A 17963-nucleotide genomic window follows, 5' to 3' on the forward strand; every position below is an offset into this window, starting at 1 on the left:
CTGTCTTTTTTAAAAATAAAATAAGAATTATCAAAGTGTCTGCATTTTTCATTATACATGTACTAAATTAAATAACCCAATTCGGAGTGCTTCAAATGAAAGTCCCTTTTGGCAACAACCGCTTTCTAAACTCTTTTAGTAATTTTCATTTGCTATTCTCTATTTTAGAATCGTTCAGATTGACAGAGAGACTAATCAGTATTTCATATATCACAATTGTTCACCAACCATTTAAATATATCCGAAACATGTATATGTCATACGATAAAAGAATAATTCCATATTTTTCACGATTTACAACTTTTAGGAATTTTGGGTCCTCAATGCTTTTCAACTTCGTACTTTATTTGGCCTTTTTATCTTTTTTATTCGAGCGTCACTGATGAGTTTTTTGCAGATGAAACGTGCGTTTGGCGTATACAATTCTAATCCTGGTATCTATGCTGAGTTTGATTATATATGATTGATTGTTGGTTGCTTAACGTCCAGTGGTAAATATTTCATGCATGTTCAGGATGAGAAATAAATATAATAGGTAGTTCCCGTAATAGAGGCCGTCCGGGTTGAAGGTCGGGGAAATTTTGACTGCCACTAGAAAAATGAGGGTATATTGGATAGGGGCAGAAATTTTGCCTTGCAATAGGCCAACTACGGACCCTCAAAGAGTTGTTGTAAGATTTCTTAACGTGCAGAGAGCGTGGCACTCTCTCTACACAAGGCATCGGATTTCACATTCCCATTCTGACCGGACGTGGCTGCGTACTTGTACATCCCACACAGCTAAACGGACGACCCACTTTAGCAAGGGTATTACTGCCGGTCGGAAAAAGACCTGTAGTGAACATATTTCTATTCCCCAGTCATCCTTTGGGATAACAAAAGTAAGAACTCAAAACTATGTCATGGGTAAAACAAATTCTCGTAAAAACGGTTCTCCCTCATGTTTTTTTTTTTTTTTTTTTGCTGGAACAATTTACCCTATGTTCATCCTTTTTCTTTATGATTTTGTCATGTGATTATAGATAGCTATCAGTAGCATCTGACTAGAACAAGCTTTTAGACTGGTTCCCTGTCCTTTATCTGTTTGGCTCTGACAGACGTAAAACAACAAGGGTGTCTCAGATACCCGTATGTTGCAAGGGAGAGAACTAGCCTAAACTAGCTTTATCCTATCCAAGATGTTTTCATAAAATCATTGTTCGTCTTATGCATTACTGCAATTTATTCCATTACGCGATTGTGAAAGATTTAAAAGAAATAATTTAGAGACTATAATGTTCATAAACACAATATAGGAATTTAATGAAATGTTTTGTATGACGAAAGTTCACAAACTTTCCTATTGCATTATGGGAAGCAAAACAATTGCCCATAGTACACGATCTACCTCTTTTGTATCCCTAATAATTTGTTTTATAATCGTGATTACCTAGATTTATTAAATTCAATAACAATAGCCAAATGATGAAATCCCTCTTCATTAAATTCACCGCAGCTTCTTATTGCGTTACACGGTAATGAAAACAAAACATCGTATAAAACAATAAAACATTTGTGTACATGATCAAAGCTTAACGTTTAAAGGGAAGCTTATTTTATTATGATGAAAGTTCAGAAATCAAAGTTTCTTTGAAATTGTCTAACGCCAGAGAAAAACTGATATTTCTTGAATTATTACCCAAAAGTGTTGCGGTCTTAAAACCTTTATTTGAATGCAGTGTGTTTTTATTTCATTTGATAGATCAGTAACGTTCCGAACGTCAACTGTTCCATTCACAAATGTTCCTATTACCTTATAGTTTATGCAGTCGTTTGTTTTATTCACCTCGGAACTAATTTCTAATACTGCGTTGTAAAATTTGTCTTTCGGAAATCTATCTATCCCGGATTTTACAACGATTCTTTGAATAGCTTGAGGTTTGATAAATATAACTCTAAAATAATCGTTTTTCTTCGGACTAGATTCGGACCAAAAATAACCAAACCCGGCATTGTAAGCATCGCCAGGTGAATATCCTGAATGGACTTTTAAATTTGTCAAAAGTTTTGCAGGTGGATTATCTCCTTTTAATTTCTTTCGAAAATTTCCCATAAAGAATCGGTCTTCCGCTAACATTATTTTACCGTGTAGTGACGAAGTTCTCCCTATATGCTGAAAAAGAGTTGGTTTTCTTATGATACGACTGAACTGAAGCATTTGAGGATTAAAGTTTAAAAAAGTAACATCTGCAGGCTGTTCTTCGTAAAATAAAGCTACCATTTTGGCCAGTGCCTCCAAGTCGTGTGTACGATATAATTTTGCTATCATCCCAAGCTCTGAGAACTCTAAACACGTCCATCTATTTTTCTGGTCATTGATGAAATTTCTCATAACTTTAATGTAGCCTTCGACAGTAGTAACATCATCCTCTAGATGTAAATAATACTTTGAAAGCTGCATTTTGAACACATATAGCCACAAAAGAACAAAGTCTATGTTCTGCTTGGATTTCCATTTCACCTTTGATTCCGAATGACCTATATAATGATGAGTGAGATTTTCTAATTTCGGATACATCCAATCAAAGCTCCCAATTATACGGATGGTACCAGTTCGTACTTCCAGAGGATATTTAATTTGAATTGTAGAAGATATATTTTTTCTCCATTCTTGATCAAAATCAGACAGTAAAATGATGATATAGATATCTAACAATTCATGACTATTGGCATTTGTTATGAGAGAGCTCAACGTATCATACAGATAAACGGTGTTGTTTGGTCGCTTTGCTGTCACCAGACCTATAGTCAAATATCCTACAAAAGATAAACAGGACGTACATTTTTCTACATTCTTTACAGACATTTCAAAGCACTTCTGACGCACAAATTGTATTTTGTTTTTTTACAATTTTCTAGCACAAGGTTAATATCTCTATTGGTAGACGACTATAACTGTAAACTAACTTATTGTCGCGGATACTTTATTTCGCGGTAAGCCCTTTCTTGTTCTTTTCGCGGCAATTTAGTTTCGTGATTTTCGAATTAAATAAGGAAAGATCCAAATTTTACATATTCGCGACGATTTATATTTGCGTTATTTTTCTATTCGCGAAAGTCGCGAATATAAATCGCTCTCCAAAACTAGTTGGTTTACAGTATGTTAGTTTATCGTCAGTTTAGTAGTCAACGTTTCGGCACTTACATGATATATAACATACATGTGTTAAATTCGTCGATGATAAATTAAGAAAATATTAAGGAACTAAGGGTTCTGCTCCCTAAAGCAAAGTTGGCCTCTCGTGGATTTGGCTTTTCTTTTTCGGTTTCTATTGGTCATATAGCATGTATAGATACTGAAATATTCAAGTATCTACACATCATTGGCTTTCAAATTAATGAATTTGAACGTTCCTGGTTAAGAAAAATCAATGAAAGCGCTTCGGACGCACCAATTTTATAAATTATTGTTTTGATATTGAATGCCTTTCAATTTTCCTCCTTTAGGCTAAACGGAAAAATAAGGAAAATAAAACAAGTCTTCGCTGAACAGTTTCTACTCAATCACGTGCACCCGTCTTGTTAAGCATGACAAGAAACAATTTGATGATATGTCTCATACTTTGATAGTTGCGTACAGGAAAAGGCGATAAAGGTTTCGTCAAAAGGGAAAATGACGATGAACGCGCAGAGTCAAATATTTCATGCATATCTAGTCGAAAGTATATGATATCAATATGAACCTTGCTTTGTGTTAGACCGCATCTCTGAGTCCGGTTTTTATGTTTTTAATTTATTAGTCTGCAGTGAGACATAACATCCTACACTGAAACACTATTTTGACTCTGAGTTAAGGTGGTACATAACACTACAGGGAGATAACTCTTTAAAAATCAGTTGATGAACGTTTTAATCACGTTCTATTGTTAAGGAAATATTAAGCTTCTCAATGATCAAAATTAGTGTTTGTCAAACTGCTATGTATCCAATGAAATTTTTCCGATAAAGTGTGTGGTTCAAGTTTTTTTGAAATTTGTATATTTTTGTCAAAGGGTCAAAGTAAATATTTTGTTAAAATTTTATGAAAATTAAAAGAGCCAAATTAATTTCAGTCAAGGTGTTATGTACCACCTTAACCAGTGTTTGTTCTTCCTTCGAAGTATCGCAATGAAGCAGCAAAGATATTGTATAAATATTTGATGTATATATAAATAAAAAGATGTGGTATGAGTGCCAATGAGACAACTCTCCATCAAAGTCTCAATGTGTTAAAAGTAAACAATTTTAGGTCAAAGTACGGCCTTCAACACGAAGTCTTGGCTCACACCGAACAGCAAGCTATAAAGGGCCCCAAAATAACTAGTGTAAAACAATTCAAACAGGAAAACCAACGGTCTAATCTATATAAAAAACGAGAAACGAGAAACACTTATAAACCACATCAACAAACGACAACCACTGAACAACAGGCTCCTGACTTAGGACAGGTGCACACAAATGCAGCGGATTTAAATGTTTTAACAGGCGCCAACCTTCACCCTAACCTGAAACAGTAGTGTAACATTACAACATAAAAAGACACACTATAATGTTCATTATATCCCATCAAACTTCTCATACCTTTGAAAATGTCAGTCTTTCCCGTTTCATGATTTTGGCGAATTTTCAAGAACATTATTGAAATTAAATCTAAAGCACCGATAATTATCAGAACATTTTCTATATTAAATAATAAAATGTGGTATGGTTGCCAATGTGACAACTCTCCATCAGAGACCAAATGACGTAGAAGTTTTAAAATAACTATAGGTCACTCTACGGTCTAGTTTATCAATGCAAACCCATCACATGCCACCCTTAATTCTACTGACCTTTGTTAATATCGCCCTATTTCTTGATATAGTGTTGTTTTTCCATAGTACATAGTCAAATAGCATAGTACTCTTTAACACAGAAAATACATGTACTTACGTCTGTTTGTATCTACTTGTGACTTTATCAGTGAAGCCTTTTTTGTCCAGTTTGGGTATATGTCATCTAAATTAAATCTTGGATATAGGGCACGACTTGGAGTAGACTTTTGTATGTCCTATTGATATAGAAAATATAAAGAGAGAGTCGTACTGGTCCGATTACGCTACAATTTTTATCCACTAATAAAATTTTAAATTTTCAACATCTTCAGGTTGAGATATCAAAAAAATTATTAACCCTGCAATTTTTTCGTGTGCATGTCCTAAGTATAAAAAAAATCATGTTCGTTTATGGAACGCCATAGCTGTCTTCCGTTGTTCATATTTAGTATATGCTGTGATCATTTAATTATTTTCAGCGGCTTTTTCTCGATTATGAGTGCCCTTTTCATTATGTTCAGTAGTATAACAATTATGTTGAGCAGTAACATCATAATGATCAGTAGAATAATCATTATATTGTGCAGATCTGGTATTATATTCAGCACTTTAATCAATATACTTAGCAGTTTTGGCTTTATGTTCAGTAGGTAAATTATTCTATTGAGTAGATTTGTCTTTATATTCAGTACTTTTGAAAATATCTTCTGTCAACATATTTTTATATTATGTAGATTTCTCATTATGTTGACTACAGAAACCGAAATATTCAGTGGTCAAACACACTTTATAATCAGTACTGTTATCATTATGTTGAGTGAAATAAATATTATGTTCTGTAGACTGATCATTATGTTCTGTAAAATAAATATTATGTTCAGTACAAAAAACTTTATGATCAGTGGTCAAAATGTTTTATGTTCGGTTCAATAAATATTATACTAAGTGGTTAATCGATTATATTCAGTGCTTTTTTCATCATGTGGTGGTGGAACTATACATTAAAATTATCCAAGACTTCGGTAAGTAAACCCGAAATATTCCGAGTTGAAACGAAGTCGGGCAATTTTGTTGGCATATTTTTCCAAAGGGTTGTTGATGTTTTGGTTTTTAAAATGGATGAAATTCTCCAAAGAGCTGGTTTGAATAATTTGAAGCAGAATTTTGAAAGAGAAAATATAACTCCGGACATTATTTCTAAACTGTCTCAGAAAGATTTCCTTGAACTAGGTCTTAGTAGCCGTGCTAAGATGATGGAGTTGAGAATCATGTGCTGCCATTACAGTGACATTGTATTGGAACATAATGACAAATTTATCATTCCGAAGGAGACACTGGAATCTTTGTTTGAGATAAACTTTAAGATCAAAGACATAAGTGGAATGTTCAGGATGAGGGCTGGCCGGGCCTTAATTTATGTGCAAAGTTCAAGTTTTATAATAAATTTAATATGAGCAGTTAAGACTCCTGAAAGCCTCTTATTGTAAATAATATAGCATCAAGCTGATCATTACAATAAATAAAAATTTTGAAGCATTTATAATTATTATTTACCGTATTCATTATTTATTCGTTTTATTTTTCACTTAATTAGAAATTCAAAATTGAAAGTGAAACTGCTCTTGAAATGTGATCTAATGACTTCATCATTTAAGTTGATGGGAGACTTCTATTACATCTGATTAGTTCATCATAATAGCATTGAATATTTTTAATTTCAAGAAAAAAGTCTTATCATTTTGCACTGAAAAGATTTTAAATCCAATTTATTTTATTGAATGCAATAGGCACAATTTAAGACATTTTCTAAACTGTACTGTTGTAAGTTCAAACATAAATGACATTACTGAAACCCATTCATTAGTAATAGAATGTATAAAGAATTGCCTTTTTAGCATTATCTTTTCTTCAAAATGGACCACTCCCCAAGCTGCTTAGTGTTGAACAGTTAGAGGAATTGTTTGAAAGTTCCACACCCAGGCCAGTAATCCAAGACCTTAAAAATGGCTTAAATGCATTTGGTTTGTTACAGGTAAGCTCTTATAAGGCTTTTAAATCACTTTGTATTCTGGTTATGGATCATAGTTTAACATTGGACCCTATGGGAACACATTCAAAGATTTTTTCCTTTGAAAACCAATTGGAACCAAACCTATTCACAATAGTCTTTGGATGGTCCTCCTTGAAAAGGTGTCCATCAGGCCCGCATCCCCATACAAGATGGCCTCCAGGGGGAGCATAGTTTAACAATGGACCCCATGAGAACACATTCAAAGATCTTCTCTTCTGAAACTACGGAGCAAATCTTGATAGTATCTTTCACGAGCCATGGTCCAGGTGAGCGATACAGGCTTTTTGAGAACCCTCTTGTTTCTCTATTCCTATGACATTTTCACCCTTCTCAACCGATATTAGGAAAAAAAATCGATAATAAACGTGGTCGGTTTGTATATTAATAATGCATGTGAGAAACTGAGAAAATTTTGATTGCTTGTAAGCAAAAACGTGGAGTATAACAGCCGTACAATATATCTGTATTAACCGAAATCCAGTACAAAGTATAAATTATAAAATAGTTTTCTGTATGATGACTGATTAAGCCACAGCTATTGAAGGCGTCATTTCGCAGAAGATTTTTGATAGAAAATACAATCATTAACAAATCGACCAGATGATTGTCATAATTGCAGTTTTATACCTTATTTTAAATGGTTTTGACTAAGTGGTATCTTGAGAAGAAGATTTTTGTTTACCGGACATTTTGACAGGTAGATCAGTGATGTATGTCGGACCACGGCCTTATTTTGACTGATGGTATTTGGCAAACACTGTTCTCTTGTGAGATCTATACAAGATATTTTATCAAATTACCCCCCTTGCATAAATCCTGTTGTCCTTTAAAATAAGGACAAGACTCACATCTTTTGCTTTTTATTGTTTCATTTTTAATTAAAATATTGCAGATGGAATAAAGAACTATGAGTTTTAAATAATTTGGTGCTTTCTTTGAATTAAATAATTATTTTGCTAATTTTCTAAACATATGTAACCTTAATGAATCATTATTTTACAAACAAATTGTGGAATAATTCCCTTGGCCGCCTTTAGTTCAAATGACTCTATGTAAAGTTTGTGAGTAAATACCCAAATTTACACATCCATAAGATTATACCCCCACTCGTCAGATTGGTGCAATCACCTCGTTAGTCCGTCATCCAATTAAAATGTTCGTCAAAGATTTCTCAGCTGTTAATAAAAGGAATTATTTGATATTTGGTCTGAAGCTTTTTATTGGTGAGTTGTACTGTGTTTCAACTCGGAATATTTCGGTTTTACTTACCCGAAGTCTTGGATAATTTTAATGTATAGTTCCACCACCACATGATGAAAAAAGCACTGAATATAATCGATTAACCACTTAGTATAATATTTATTGAACCGAACATAAAACATTTTGACCACTGATCATAAAGGTTTTTGTACTGAACATAATATTTATTTTACAGAACATAATGATCAGTCTACAGAACATAATATTTATTTCACTCAACATAATGATAACAGTACTGATTATAAAGTGTGTTTGACCACTGAATATTTCGGTTTCTGTAGTCAACATAATGAGAAATCTACATAATATAAAAATATGTTGACAGAAGATATTTTCAAAAGTACTGAATATAAAGACAAATCTACTCAATAGAATAATTTACCTACTGAACATAAAGCCAAAACTGCTAAGTATATTGATTAAAGTGCTGAATATAATACCAGATCTGCACACTATAATGATTATTCTACTGATCATTATGATGTTACTGCTCAACATAATTGTTATACTACTGAACATAATGAAAAGGGCACTCATAATCGAGAAAAAAACGCTGAAAATAATTAAATGATCACAGCATATACTAAATATGAACAACGGAAGACAGCTATGGCGTTCCATATTCGTTATTTAGTACAGATGGCAGATCTTTGATTGTTATTGTTAAACGAATTTGATAATCACTACTAAGTATTTAGAGTTTGAAATAATGTATAAACACATGTCTATTGTTGAAGACTGCATTTTCCATTTAGATGTACTTTTAATAGAATAGAAAAACAAAGGATGTGTATGGGGTATCCATCCATGACACAAAATCAATACATGCACAGCAAAAACAAACACACAACAAGCAAAGGAACAGCGCTTTTATTGCTGTTCTTCGTCTCAAAGTCAAAGTGAGGCATTCAACACGGAACAAAAAAAAACTCTCACCTCACTGCAAGTTTAAGACGGCACCTGGTTGTTTTTGTCTTTTACTTGCTGTCTCATTGAATTATAATCTATATATTAGCTCTGCATATGTTTAAGGATGTTCGCTACTCTTGTTTTTGACTTTTTTTTCAGAAATTCGGAATCCTCTAGTTTTATCCATGTGGTGCCAATAAAAATTTTGCCCACTGATCCCTACTTTTCTTTTCATAATTTTGTTGCATATAGTTTTAAAAGTCATTTTTGAAAAATTTATAAAATCCTTGTTATTTTTTCATTGTTTTTGAAAGGAAAAAGGTGTCAATGTTAAACATATGAAAAATCTAGAGAAAACCATTTGCCGCCAAATTTTCAATTGATTATATCTCAAAAACTAGAACACGGACCTACCGTTTCTTTCTAATTTTTAAGTTCCCTTATTCATATTCTTTCAATCTATAACAGTCTTTTAAAAATCTTGTTATTTTGAAACAGAGGAGCGAACATCCTTAAGTGATCACAATGGTATCTACAAAATTAAGTATCAAGGGCGTTTAAATATTATAGAAAATAAACAAACGCAGACAGAACGTATTTCTCCGATATGATTTTAATCTTTTGAAATCTTTTCTGAGTCCCATGATAGGAAATGACAATTGTCCTGATTCCAAAAAACAAAGAAAATTGGCAGTTTATAATAACGTCTTTTAGAAAAGACAACAGGTTTTAAGCGCATGTCGCATAATCATTATTATATAATTTTATCTAGGACAAATCAAATCAGAATAGATTACCAGTGGCCAGAATGTGATTACGGGATGGTATATTTTTACTCCAAACGGCATTGGATGATATATGTGATACACTTTAAACATCTTTCTAACAGCTAAATAAAACAACGACTAACTGATTGAATCACTTCAGTCAACAACGTTATGGAATATACTTATAGGCATAGGTGCTTGAGGACAGGATCCTGTTATGAGCCCCCCATAGTCCCTCCCCCTTATTATCATAAATCTGAGATTTAATTATGATAACAAGGGGGAGGGACTATGGGGGGCTCATAACAGGATCCTGTCCTCAAGCACCTATGCTTATAGGCCAAGTTTAGTTCTTTCCTTTTTATTAGGATTCCTTGATATAGAATTCTATCACAAATATTGCCAAAAATATTTTACACCGGAATTCAACAAAAAAACGGTTTTCTTTAACGCGGTATAAAACTGTTAACTTTGACAAGTGTGTTTTCCATAGTGATTTAAGTTGTTATAGCTGAGCATGGCTTATGTTTACCTGCCAGTACAGTAAGAGTTAACAAGAAAAGAAACACACGGAAACCATTGCATATTACTTTAAAAATTATGTAGCAATTTGAAAATGACATGGTATGTTTTGTTTGTAGTGATTTGCTTTTTTTTCCTGGTTAAGAGCTCGGTTTTGTTGAACATGCAGGTCGTTTACCAGTGCAGATGCGGATTTAAGGGGGAGGGTGATCGTCCCCCCCCCCCCCCTTTTGGTTGGAAAAATTTGGTTAATTAGAAATCACTGAAGCGTGACGAAGCGGGCCCCCTCTTATGGCAGTCATTGGCCCCCTTATGAAAATTTCTGGATCCGCCACTGCAATGTGAGGTTAAACATGAGCTGTGTCGGATAGAAATCGACCTCATGCAAGTGCACGTATACATGTACATGTATAAGATTTTTGTTGATTTTGGAACATTCAAATACGAAATAAAAGATGAATTTTGGTCTGCGTTGTAGGGTTCTTATAACAACTCAATTTTTTAAACAGTTAGACTTTCCGTAGAGATTTTTTCAACCCGAAATAGGTTAACAGATGTATTGATATCAACTTGCATAAGGTCGATTTCTATCCGACGCAGCTCACAATATATTAGTCAGTTATACAAAAATACCAGGCTTATAATGTAGTACGCCAAACGCGCGTTTCTTCTTAACATGAATCATCTGTGGCACTCGAATCAAACCAGTTGAAAGGTCAATTCAATTAAGGTGGTACCAAACACCTTGACTAAAATTAGTTTGGCTCGTTTAATTTTTCATAAAATTTGGAAAAAAGCATTTACTTTGACCCTTTGACAAAAATATACAAATTTCAAAAAACTTGAACCACACACTTTATCGGAAAAATTTCATTGCATATATAGCAGTTCGACAAACACTAATTTTTATCATTGAGAAGCTTAATATTTCCTTAACAATAGAATGTGATTAAAACGTTCAGCTGATATTTACAGAGTTATCTCCCTGTAGTGTTATGTACCACCTTAAGAAGTTGAAGAGCATGGAAAACTGGCAAAGGCTTTTAATACTGAGATATAAAGCCTTAGAGTGCATTTTATCGACAAACATAGCAAGAAACATGGTCGGATTGCATGAACCTCAAACGGTGTGATAGATGAGTTGACAGCAGGGTAAGCATTACCTATTAAGAATATTCACCTTTGTGTCTGTTAAGGATCGGATAGAGTAGTGTTTGTTCTGGTCATTTTGGTAGTACAGAAATCTATCTGAAAAATCAACAAACAATAAATAAAGTATTGTCCTTATAGAAATTTTCAAAGTACTTAGTAATTAAAAAACAAATAAGAGTTGAAAGGAGTAGGTCCAGTAAGACCTCTTTTTGGCCCCAAAATATAGCAGTTTTACAAAATTGTTAAAATGTAAACTTTTAGCTATTTATTGGAAAGTAGAATACTTCTGCTACATAAATATGGGCTGTTTTTGACAATACATTGCACATATATCGGGTACTATCATCATTAAGTCATGCTAAATTACTGAAATCTTCAAATTTTAGCATTTTGAGTTAAATTTTAGACGATTTCCATCTTAAATGGAAGTGGCCGCATTTGTGTTCATTCTTAATATTAGAATGTAATTTGTACTTGATTATAATACATCACATATATAAAGGTTGAGAGTGAATACGGATGCGGCCACTTTCATTTTTGACAAAAACCATCTGAAAAGTGACATATTATGGCATTTTTGATAGATTTTTCATATTTAAGCTTGAATTTGAGCGTCTTTAATGACTAAATCAGTTCAAATCTTTCACATAAACTAATCGAATCGACTGAAGTAGACACTTATTATAAGTGTTTAAAAAGTGTCAAAAATCTTTCATCAGATGAATTTGAAATTTGAGGCCAAAATTGGCTCTTACCGGACCTACTCCTTTGTTTTTGTTTTGTTCACGCATTGTTGTCAATATAATGGAATTTTAAGCGACTGTCATACAAGTGAGAGGTTTAAGTAGCTATAAAACCAGGTTTAATCCACCATTTTCTACATAAAGAAATGCCTGTACCAAGTCAGGAATCTGACAGTTGTTTTCCATTCGTTTGATGTGTTTGAGTTTTTGTTTTCGCCATTTGATAAAGGACTTTCCGTTTTGAATTTTCCTTGGAGTTCGGTTATTTTACTTTTTACAGTTCAAGATTGGTTTACAAATATGAAAATGTTCAGTGAGTGTTGTTTGATGATTAGTTTTTTCTTAGTTGATTGATTTAATATTAAAGAGTAATGCAATTTTAAATCCTTGTATTGCTGAATTCATGTTGGTGCCGTCGTTTTGATATCATAAACGTTCATCGGTGGAAACCTTAAATAACTGTTAAGAAGAAAACATTTCTTGGTTGATATTTATGGAACCACTTGACAAAACCATCAACCCAAGGAACTACACTTGTATTCTTTGTACAGTATTTTAACAGATTTGCATCTCCTATACGTAGGTCTCATTGGGGTGTAAGCGTGATTCAGGATTGACCGATTTTTTGTAAGCGTGACACGTGAAAGTCAAATTTTTTTTGCATGAATAGGGAAACGAAGTCATGCGAAAAACGTGAAAATTACAAGCGGTAGTATTACAATGATAAGCGGGATATGTTAGTCATGTTCAAATATTCAGCGATTATTTATTTAACATCTATCTGCAAAGATTGGAGATTTAGGAAGTCTGTCATACAACAAAAACGAAAATTTTACCTTAAAATACATTAAGTTTATTGACACGCCAATATCCATTTGAGTTGGTTATCAGACTTTACAAAAACATAAGATTGATTTTCTGTTCGCAAGAATGTGTTTTTGGTATTATCCTCAAAAGGTTTGCTGGAGACCGGGAGATTGAGAAGACAAATACATGTACATATATTAAGTGTTTGAAAAGAAAATAAAACCTTTTGCTCTATCGATTGACAATCTTTATATAAATTAATAGTTAAAAAGACCTAAAATTAATTTTGACGCAAAAATGATTATTCATATTATGCTATTTCCTAGCAACGTGCTACTGGTTGAATAGAACTTTTTGTGATAACAATCAGGTACATTAAACCCCTGGATTTAGGAATGCACTAATATAACCGCCTAGGTAGTCTCGTGGTAGCATGTTCGTCTCGAGTGCGGGGGGTCTTAAGTTCAAACCCCGGCCGGGTCAAACCAAAGACTTGTGCACGAGCACGTTAAAACTCCTGCTCAGCGTGTCAGTCTAGTAAAAAGCAGGGTTGATATTCATCTTAGTATTACATTAACATGTTCTCGTCCTGAATATGCATATTGATTTGCCGCTGGACGTTAATCAGCCATCCATCATCATCATCACAAAAATATAGCTGGACTTTAGATAAGCTAAATATGGCAATGCATAGATTTAAATTGAATGTTAAGGACAGTTCTCAACAATGGGTTCCTTTCCACTCCTCTGGATGTTATTAAAGCGTTAATGTTAGAAGGTTTTACCTTGAATAAACTGTACTTACTTTGAATTTGAACATAAAACAAGATCACCTGAAGAACAACTATAATGGATATAATAGAAACCAAACTAATAATTGTCTTAAGAATATTCATATTGTCTTCTTCTGTTCTTCATTTCCCTAGATCTCCTGAAAAAGACAAACATGAAAATACATTAACGTCAAAAGTACTGTTTTATTATTTGGCCTTCTTAACTTTTTTTATTCGAGAGTCCCTGATGAGTCTTTTGTACACGAAACGCGCGTCTGGCGTACATACTTTCTATCCTGGTATCTATGATAAGTTTATTGAGTTAGATGTGCTCTTGTCGACTAAAATATAATTTGTTTTCTGGTGGAAGGTTGTCTCATTGGCGACCATTCCATCTTTTCAACTGATTTTTATAGTTTGTTCTGATGTTATGCTGTTACACCACTATTCAAGGTCAGAGGGTGGGTTGGCACGCCGGCAAACATATTTAACCCCGCCACATTACGTATGGTTTAGTGTTTGTCAATGTTTGCTGTTAATCGTATTTGTTTTTCGTTTATTGTTTTTTACATAAATCAGACCATTAGTTTTCTCGTTTGAATTGTTTTACATTTGTCAATTCGAGGCCAAGAGTAGCAAAAGCTGAATGAATTATTAATCAAGTTCTTTCTAGTAAGCATCATCATATTTTATCACATTCGTACTTCCAATGAAAACCACGAGGGACTTCCCTTCTGGACCACTTATATGCATTCAGGTTTTTATTTCTTTTTTTTGGTAACTGTGTGGTGTTTTGTGGACTGTTGATGTCTGTTCATCTTTTGTTTTTCTTTTTACCATGGTGTTGCCTGTATTTTCTCGACTTACAGTTTTGAATCTCTTCTTAATATCTTCTTTTTCCTATTGCCTGAAATATTAGTATGAAATGTGTTGTGTCCTTATCAGAGTTGTAACAATGGTATGTCATAGTGACATCTTTTCTAAATTTAAGAAGTTATTCCTTCATGTCATGCTCGATGCTCATTTTAACATGGGTATGCGTCGATATTTTACACCGAGCGTTAGTTTGGTTTCTATAATACCAATCATAGTTGTTCTTCAGGTGTTTTATGTTCAAATGTTGTCTGAATAACAATATATAATAAAATTCTATGTAAGCTGCTAAAATGTTTAAATTCTATTAGGACAAAAAATGAATAACGAGAATGTAAACAGCAAGTTTGTGCGCATGCGTCAAACATATGTTATCTTAATTAGAACACGGCTTTGTTTACAAAGCGAAATGAAAAACAAAGATGTCAACTCCTTCAGGCAAAGTTGACCTTGAATTGATTTGGATATTGATTCTAGCTCCTTATTTTGGTTATACAGAGTACAGCTCTTCAACTGTTTTTGATTCTTATCCTTGGCTTTCAAATATTCGGCTTTGAGCTTTCCTGATGAAGATTAACCGTAAAAAGCGCTTAGGACGCATGAAATTTATAAAGTGTTGTTTTCAGTTTATTTTTTAAATTTACGTTTTAAAAAGTTACATCGTCTTTAAAATAAAAAGACGGGCTGCTACTTTAAAAGTAGGTACTTAAATGTATTGCTGTCAAAAAGAAACAACGGTTCATTTTTATTGTTGCTTTAAACATTCATGTCATTGACAATGACATATGTTCTAATACTAATATTGTCCTTCATTTTTATGCACTTACAATATATAGAGAATACTAAATCGACAAACTCTAGAAAATTCGCCGTTTCAGAATATAATGTATTCTGGGTAATTTTTTCAAAAGTGTACACCAAAACGTTGTGATTGGCTTACACCATCCTAGACAATGTGAATTCGACCAATGACGTGACGTTATTTTCGTTTAGGATTAAGAACGATGAAATTAACCACAACCCTTTAGATTTTTATACGGCGAATTGTTCCTTGCGTCTTCGATTATAGATAGTTTTAATGATTCAAGTACTTAACTGTCTGAAATATTAATCATGGCAATGCCCTGGCTACGGTCAGTGTGTTTGCGGAGTAAATTGTATCTCTATTATATATAGATAATCTCTGAAAAATTTAACGTCTTCATACAAATGTATAAATTACTTATACATATTGACATAATTATGCAGCATTGAACATATAAGGCGTGGTTTTCAGCATTACTTTTGATAAATTTTATCCGTGATCTAGCTTAAGGGTTACAGAAAATCTAAGGGAGTTAACTCTTTAAAAATCGGCTGAACGTTTTAATTACATGCTATAGGTAGAGAGAAATTCAGCTTCTCAATGATCAAAATTAGTGTTTGTCAAACTGGTATATATCCAATGAAATTATTCCTGAAAATTGTGTGGTTCAAATTTCTTGAAATTTTTATATTTTTTGTCATCATGTCAAAGTAAATATTTTGTCAACATTTTACGAAAATTACACGAGCTACTTAGTATATCTTTTTTAGTCAAAATGTTGGGTACCCCCTTAAATGAACAGTCTATTTTATGGCTTTTATCAATCTCGGTTGAAATCTCTAGACTAAAAAGAAATACACTATAGAATTGTCATGAACAATGAACATTCTATGTTATGGTATTTATCTCTCTCGGTTGAAATCTCTCAACTAAATGGATAAACTATATAGGCAATTGTCATGAACAAAAACAGTCTGTGTTATGGTATTTATTACTGTCGGTTGAAATCACTAGACTTAAAAGAAATACACTATATAATTGTCATGAACAATGAACATTCTATCTTATGGTATTTATTACTGACGTTTGAAATCACTAGACTAAAACGAAATACAGTTATATAGTTGTTATGAACAATGAACATTTTATTTTAGTGCATTTATCACTCTCGGTTGAAATCTCTAGACTAAAACGAAATACACTGTATAGCAATTGTCATGAACAATGCACAGTCTGTGTTATGTTATTTATTACTGTCGGTTAAAATCACTAGACCAAAATGAAATACACTATAGAATTGTCATGAACAAAGAACAGTCTGTGTTATGGTATTTATCACGCTTGGTTGAAATCTTTAAATAGACTAATAAGAAATAAGATATAGTAATCATCGACTTACAAACGGTTATATCTAGTATTTGTTAAAAATATTTTTACACTTGACTTGTAAGACAAAGCTGACAATTAACAAACGTAACTTAGGCAATCGACAAACCTCGGGTGACTCCGCTTCTCTCCATCTATCGTTAGATGGAGGTACGGAATCGTCCGAGTTGTGACGAATGGTAACTTGGGATGTAAGTGACTTCGGCAGTTTGGTGAAAAACAATAATTCTAGTCAATTAATCCGAAGGCTAGGCTGAACTGTCACTAAAGTAAAGATCTATAACATAAAACAAGTTCTTATGAACTTCAAAAGAACAAACATTATTATGTTAAACGCATGTCCTATGTATATGTTAGAATAATTTAATGTCGGATGTAACACGTCTTCTAATTGGCTGAAAGTGTTTTGTCTATCAGTTCATAGACATAATTTTGTCATGTGACTGTGACGTCATCAATTTTTTTTTCATGATTAACTCCTTAAAAATGGAATTTAGAATTAAATTATAAGGAATGACTGTAATATTTTTTTTTAGATAACCCGCTACGCGAGTTATTCAGTGTGCACCACATTTTTGATGTTATTTCTTCATACACAGAAAAAATATTACAGTCATTCCTTAAATATAACAAAACGCTCTCCACCAATGAAATTGTAGGATTTGATGTGTCTTAATTGTGAGGAATAAATGTAAATCATGTTCTTAGTGTAAGACATTTTCACATAATAGTGTCCTGTGAAAAAGTGTCCGCCTGGACAGTTTTTTGACAGATTTAAAATTTTAAATAATGTCCATTGTCCATGAAATTTTGTCTCTTTAAGTGGATATAATTTTATAGCTACAGTTATAAAATAGTGTCCTCCCACAATACACCCTGCTTTATTAATTAAAATGCACGTATAATAAAACATTTTGATGACCTTTGTGTTAATTCCCTTTTTTCACAGCTTAGGATATTTTGTGTCCGGGACACATTTAGATAAGTAAATATTTTCCATGGACAGTATTTACTGTGAAATAATGTCCGGCGGGCAATTTTTCATGGGGACACTATCAAATTC

The 17963-nt window shown here is 33.0% G+C and overlaps 1 protein-coding gene across 2 annotated transcripts in view; it reads right to left on the reverse strand.

Moving 5' to 3' along the window:
• LOC127718210 (alpha-1,6-mannosyl-glycoprotein 4-beta-N-acetylglucosaminyltransferase-like) overlaps window positions 1-17963 on the reverse strand; it is a 100987-nt gene that overhangs the window by 68450 nt on the left and 14574 nt on the right. Inside the window, exons 2-5 of one of the 2 annotated variants that reach the window (XM_052224183.1) lie at window positions 13869-13994; window positions 11542-11609; window positions 4951-5068; window positions 1001-2796 (exon numbers count right to left, since the gene is read on the reverse strand). In XM_052224183.1, the coding sequence (XP_052080143.1) occupies window positions 1640-2796; window positions 4951-5068; window positions 11542-11609; window positions 13869-13959 (1434 nt within the window). In that variant the 5' untranslated portion in view covers window positions 13960-13994 and the 3' untranslated portion in view covers window positions 1001-1639. Of the gene's footprint in view, window positions 1-1000; window positions 2797-4950; window positions 5069-11541; window positions 11610-13868; window positions 13995-17963 lie in introns of those variants that run through there. The other variant, XM_052224184.1, reaches the window with a different exon arrangement.

Source organism: Mytilus californianus, unplaced genomic scaffold (assembly GCF_021869535.1).
Source record: "Mytilus californianus isolate M0D057914Y unplaced genomic scaffold, xbMytCali1.0.p SCAF_10, whole genome shotgun sequence".
NCBI lineage: Eukaryota > Metazoa > Mollusca > Bivalvia > Mytilida > Mytilidae > Mytilus > Mytilus californianus.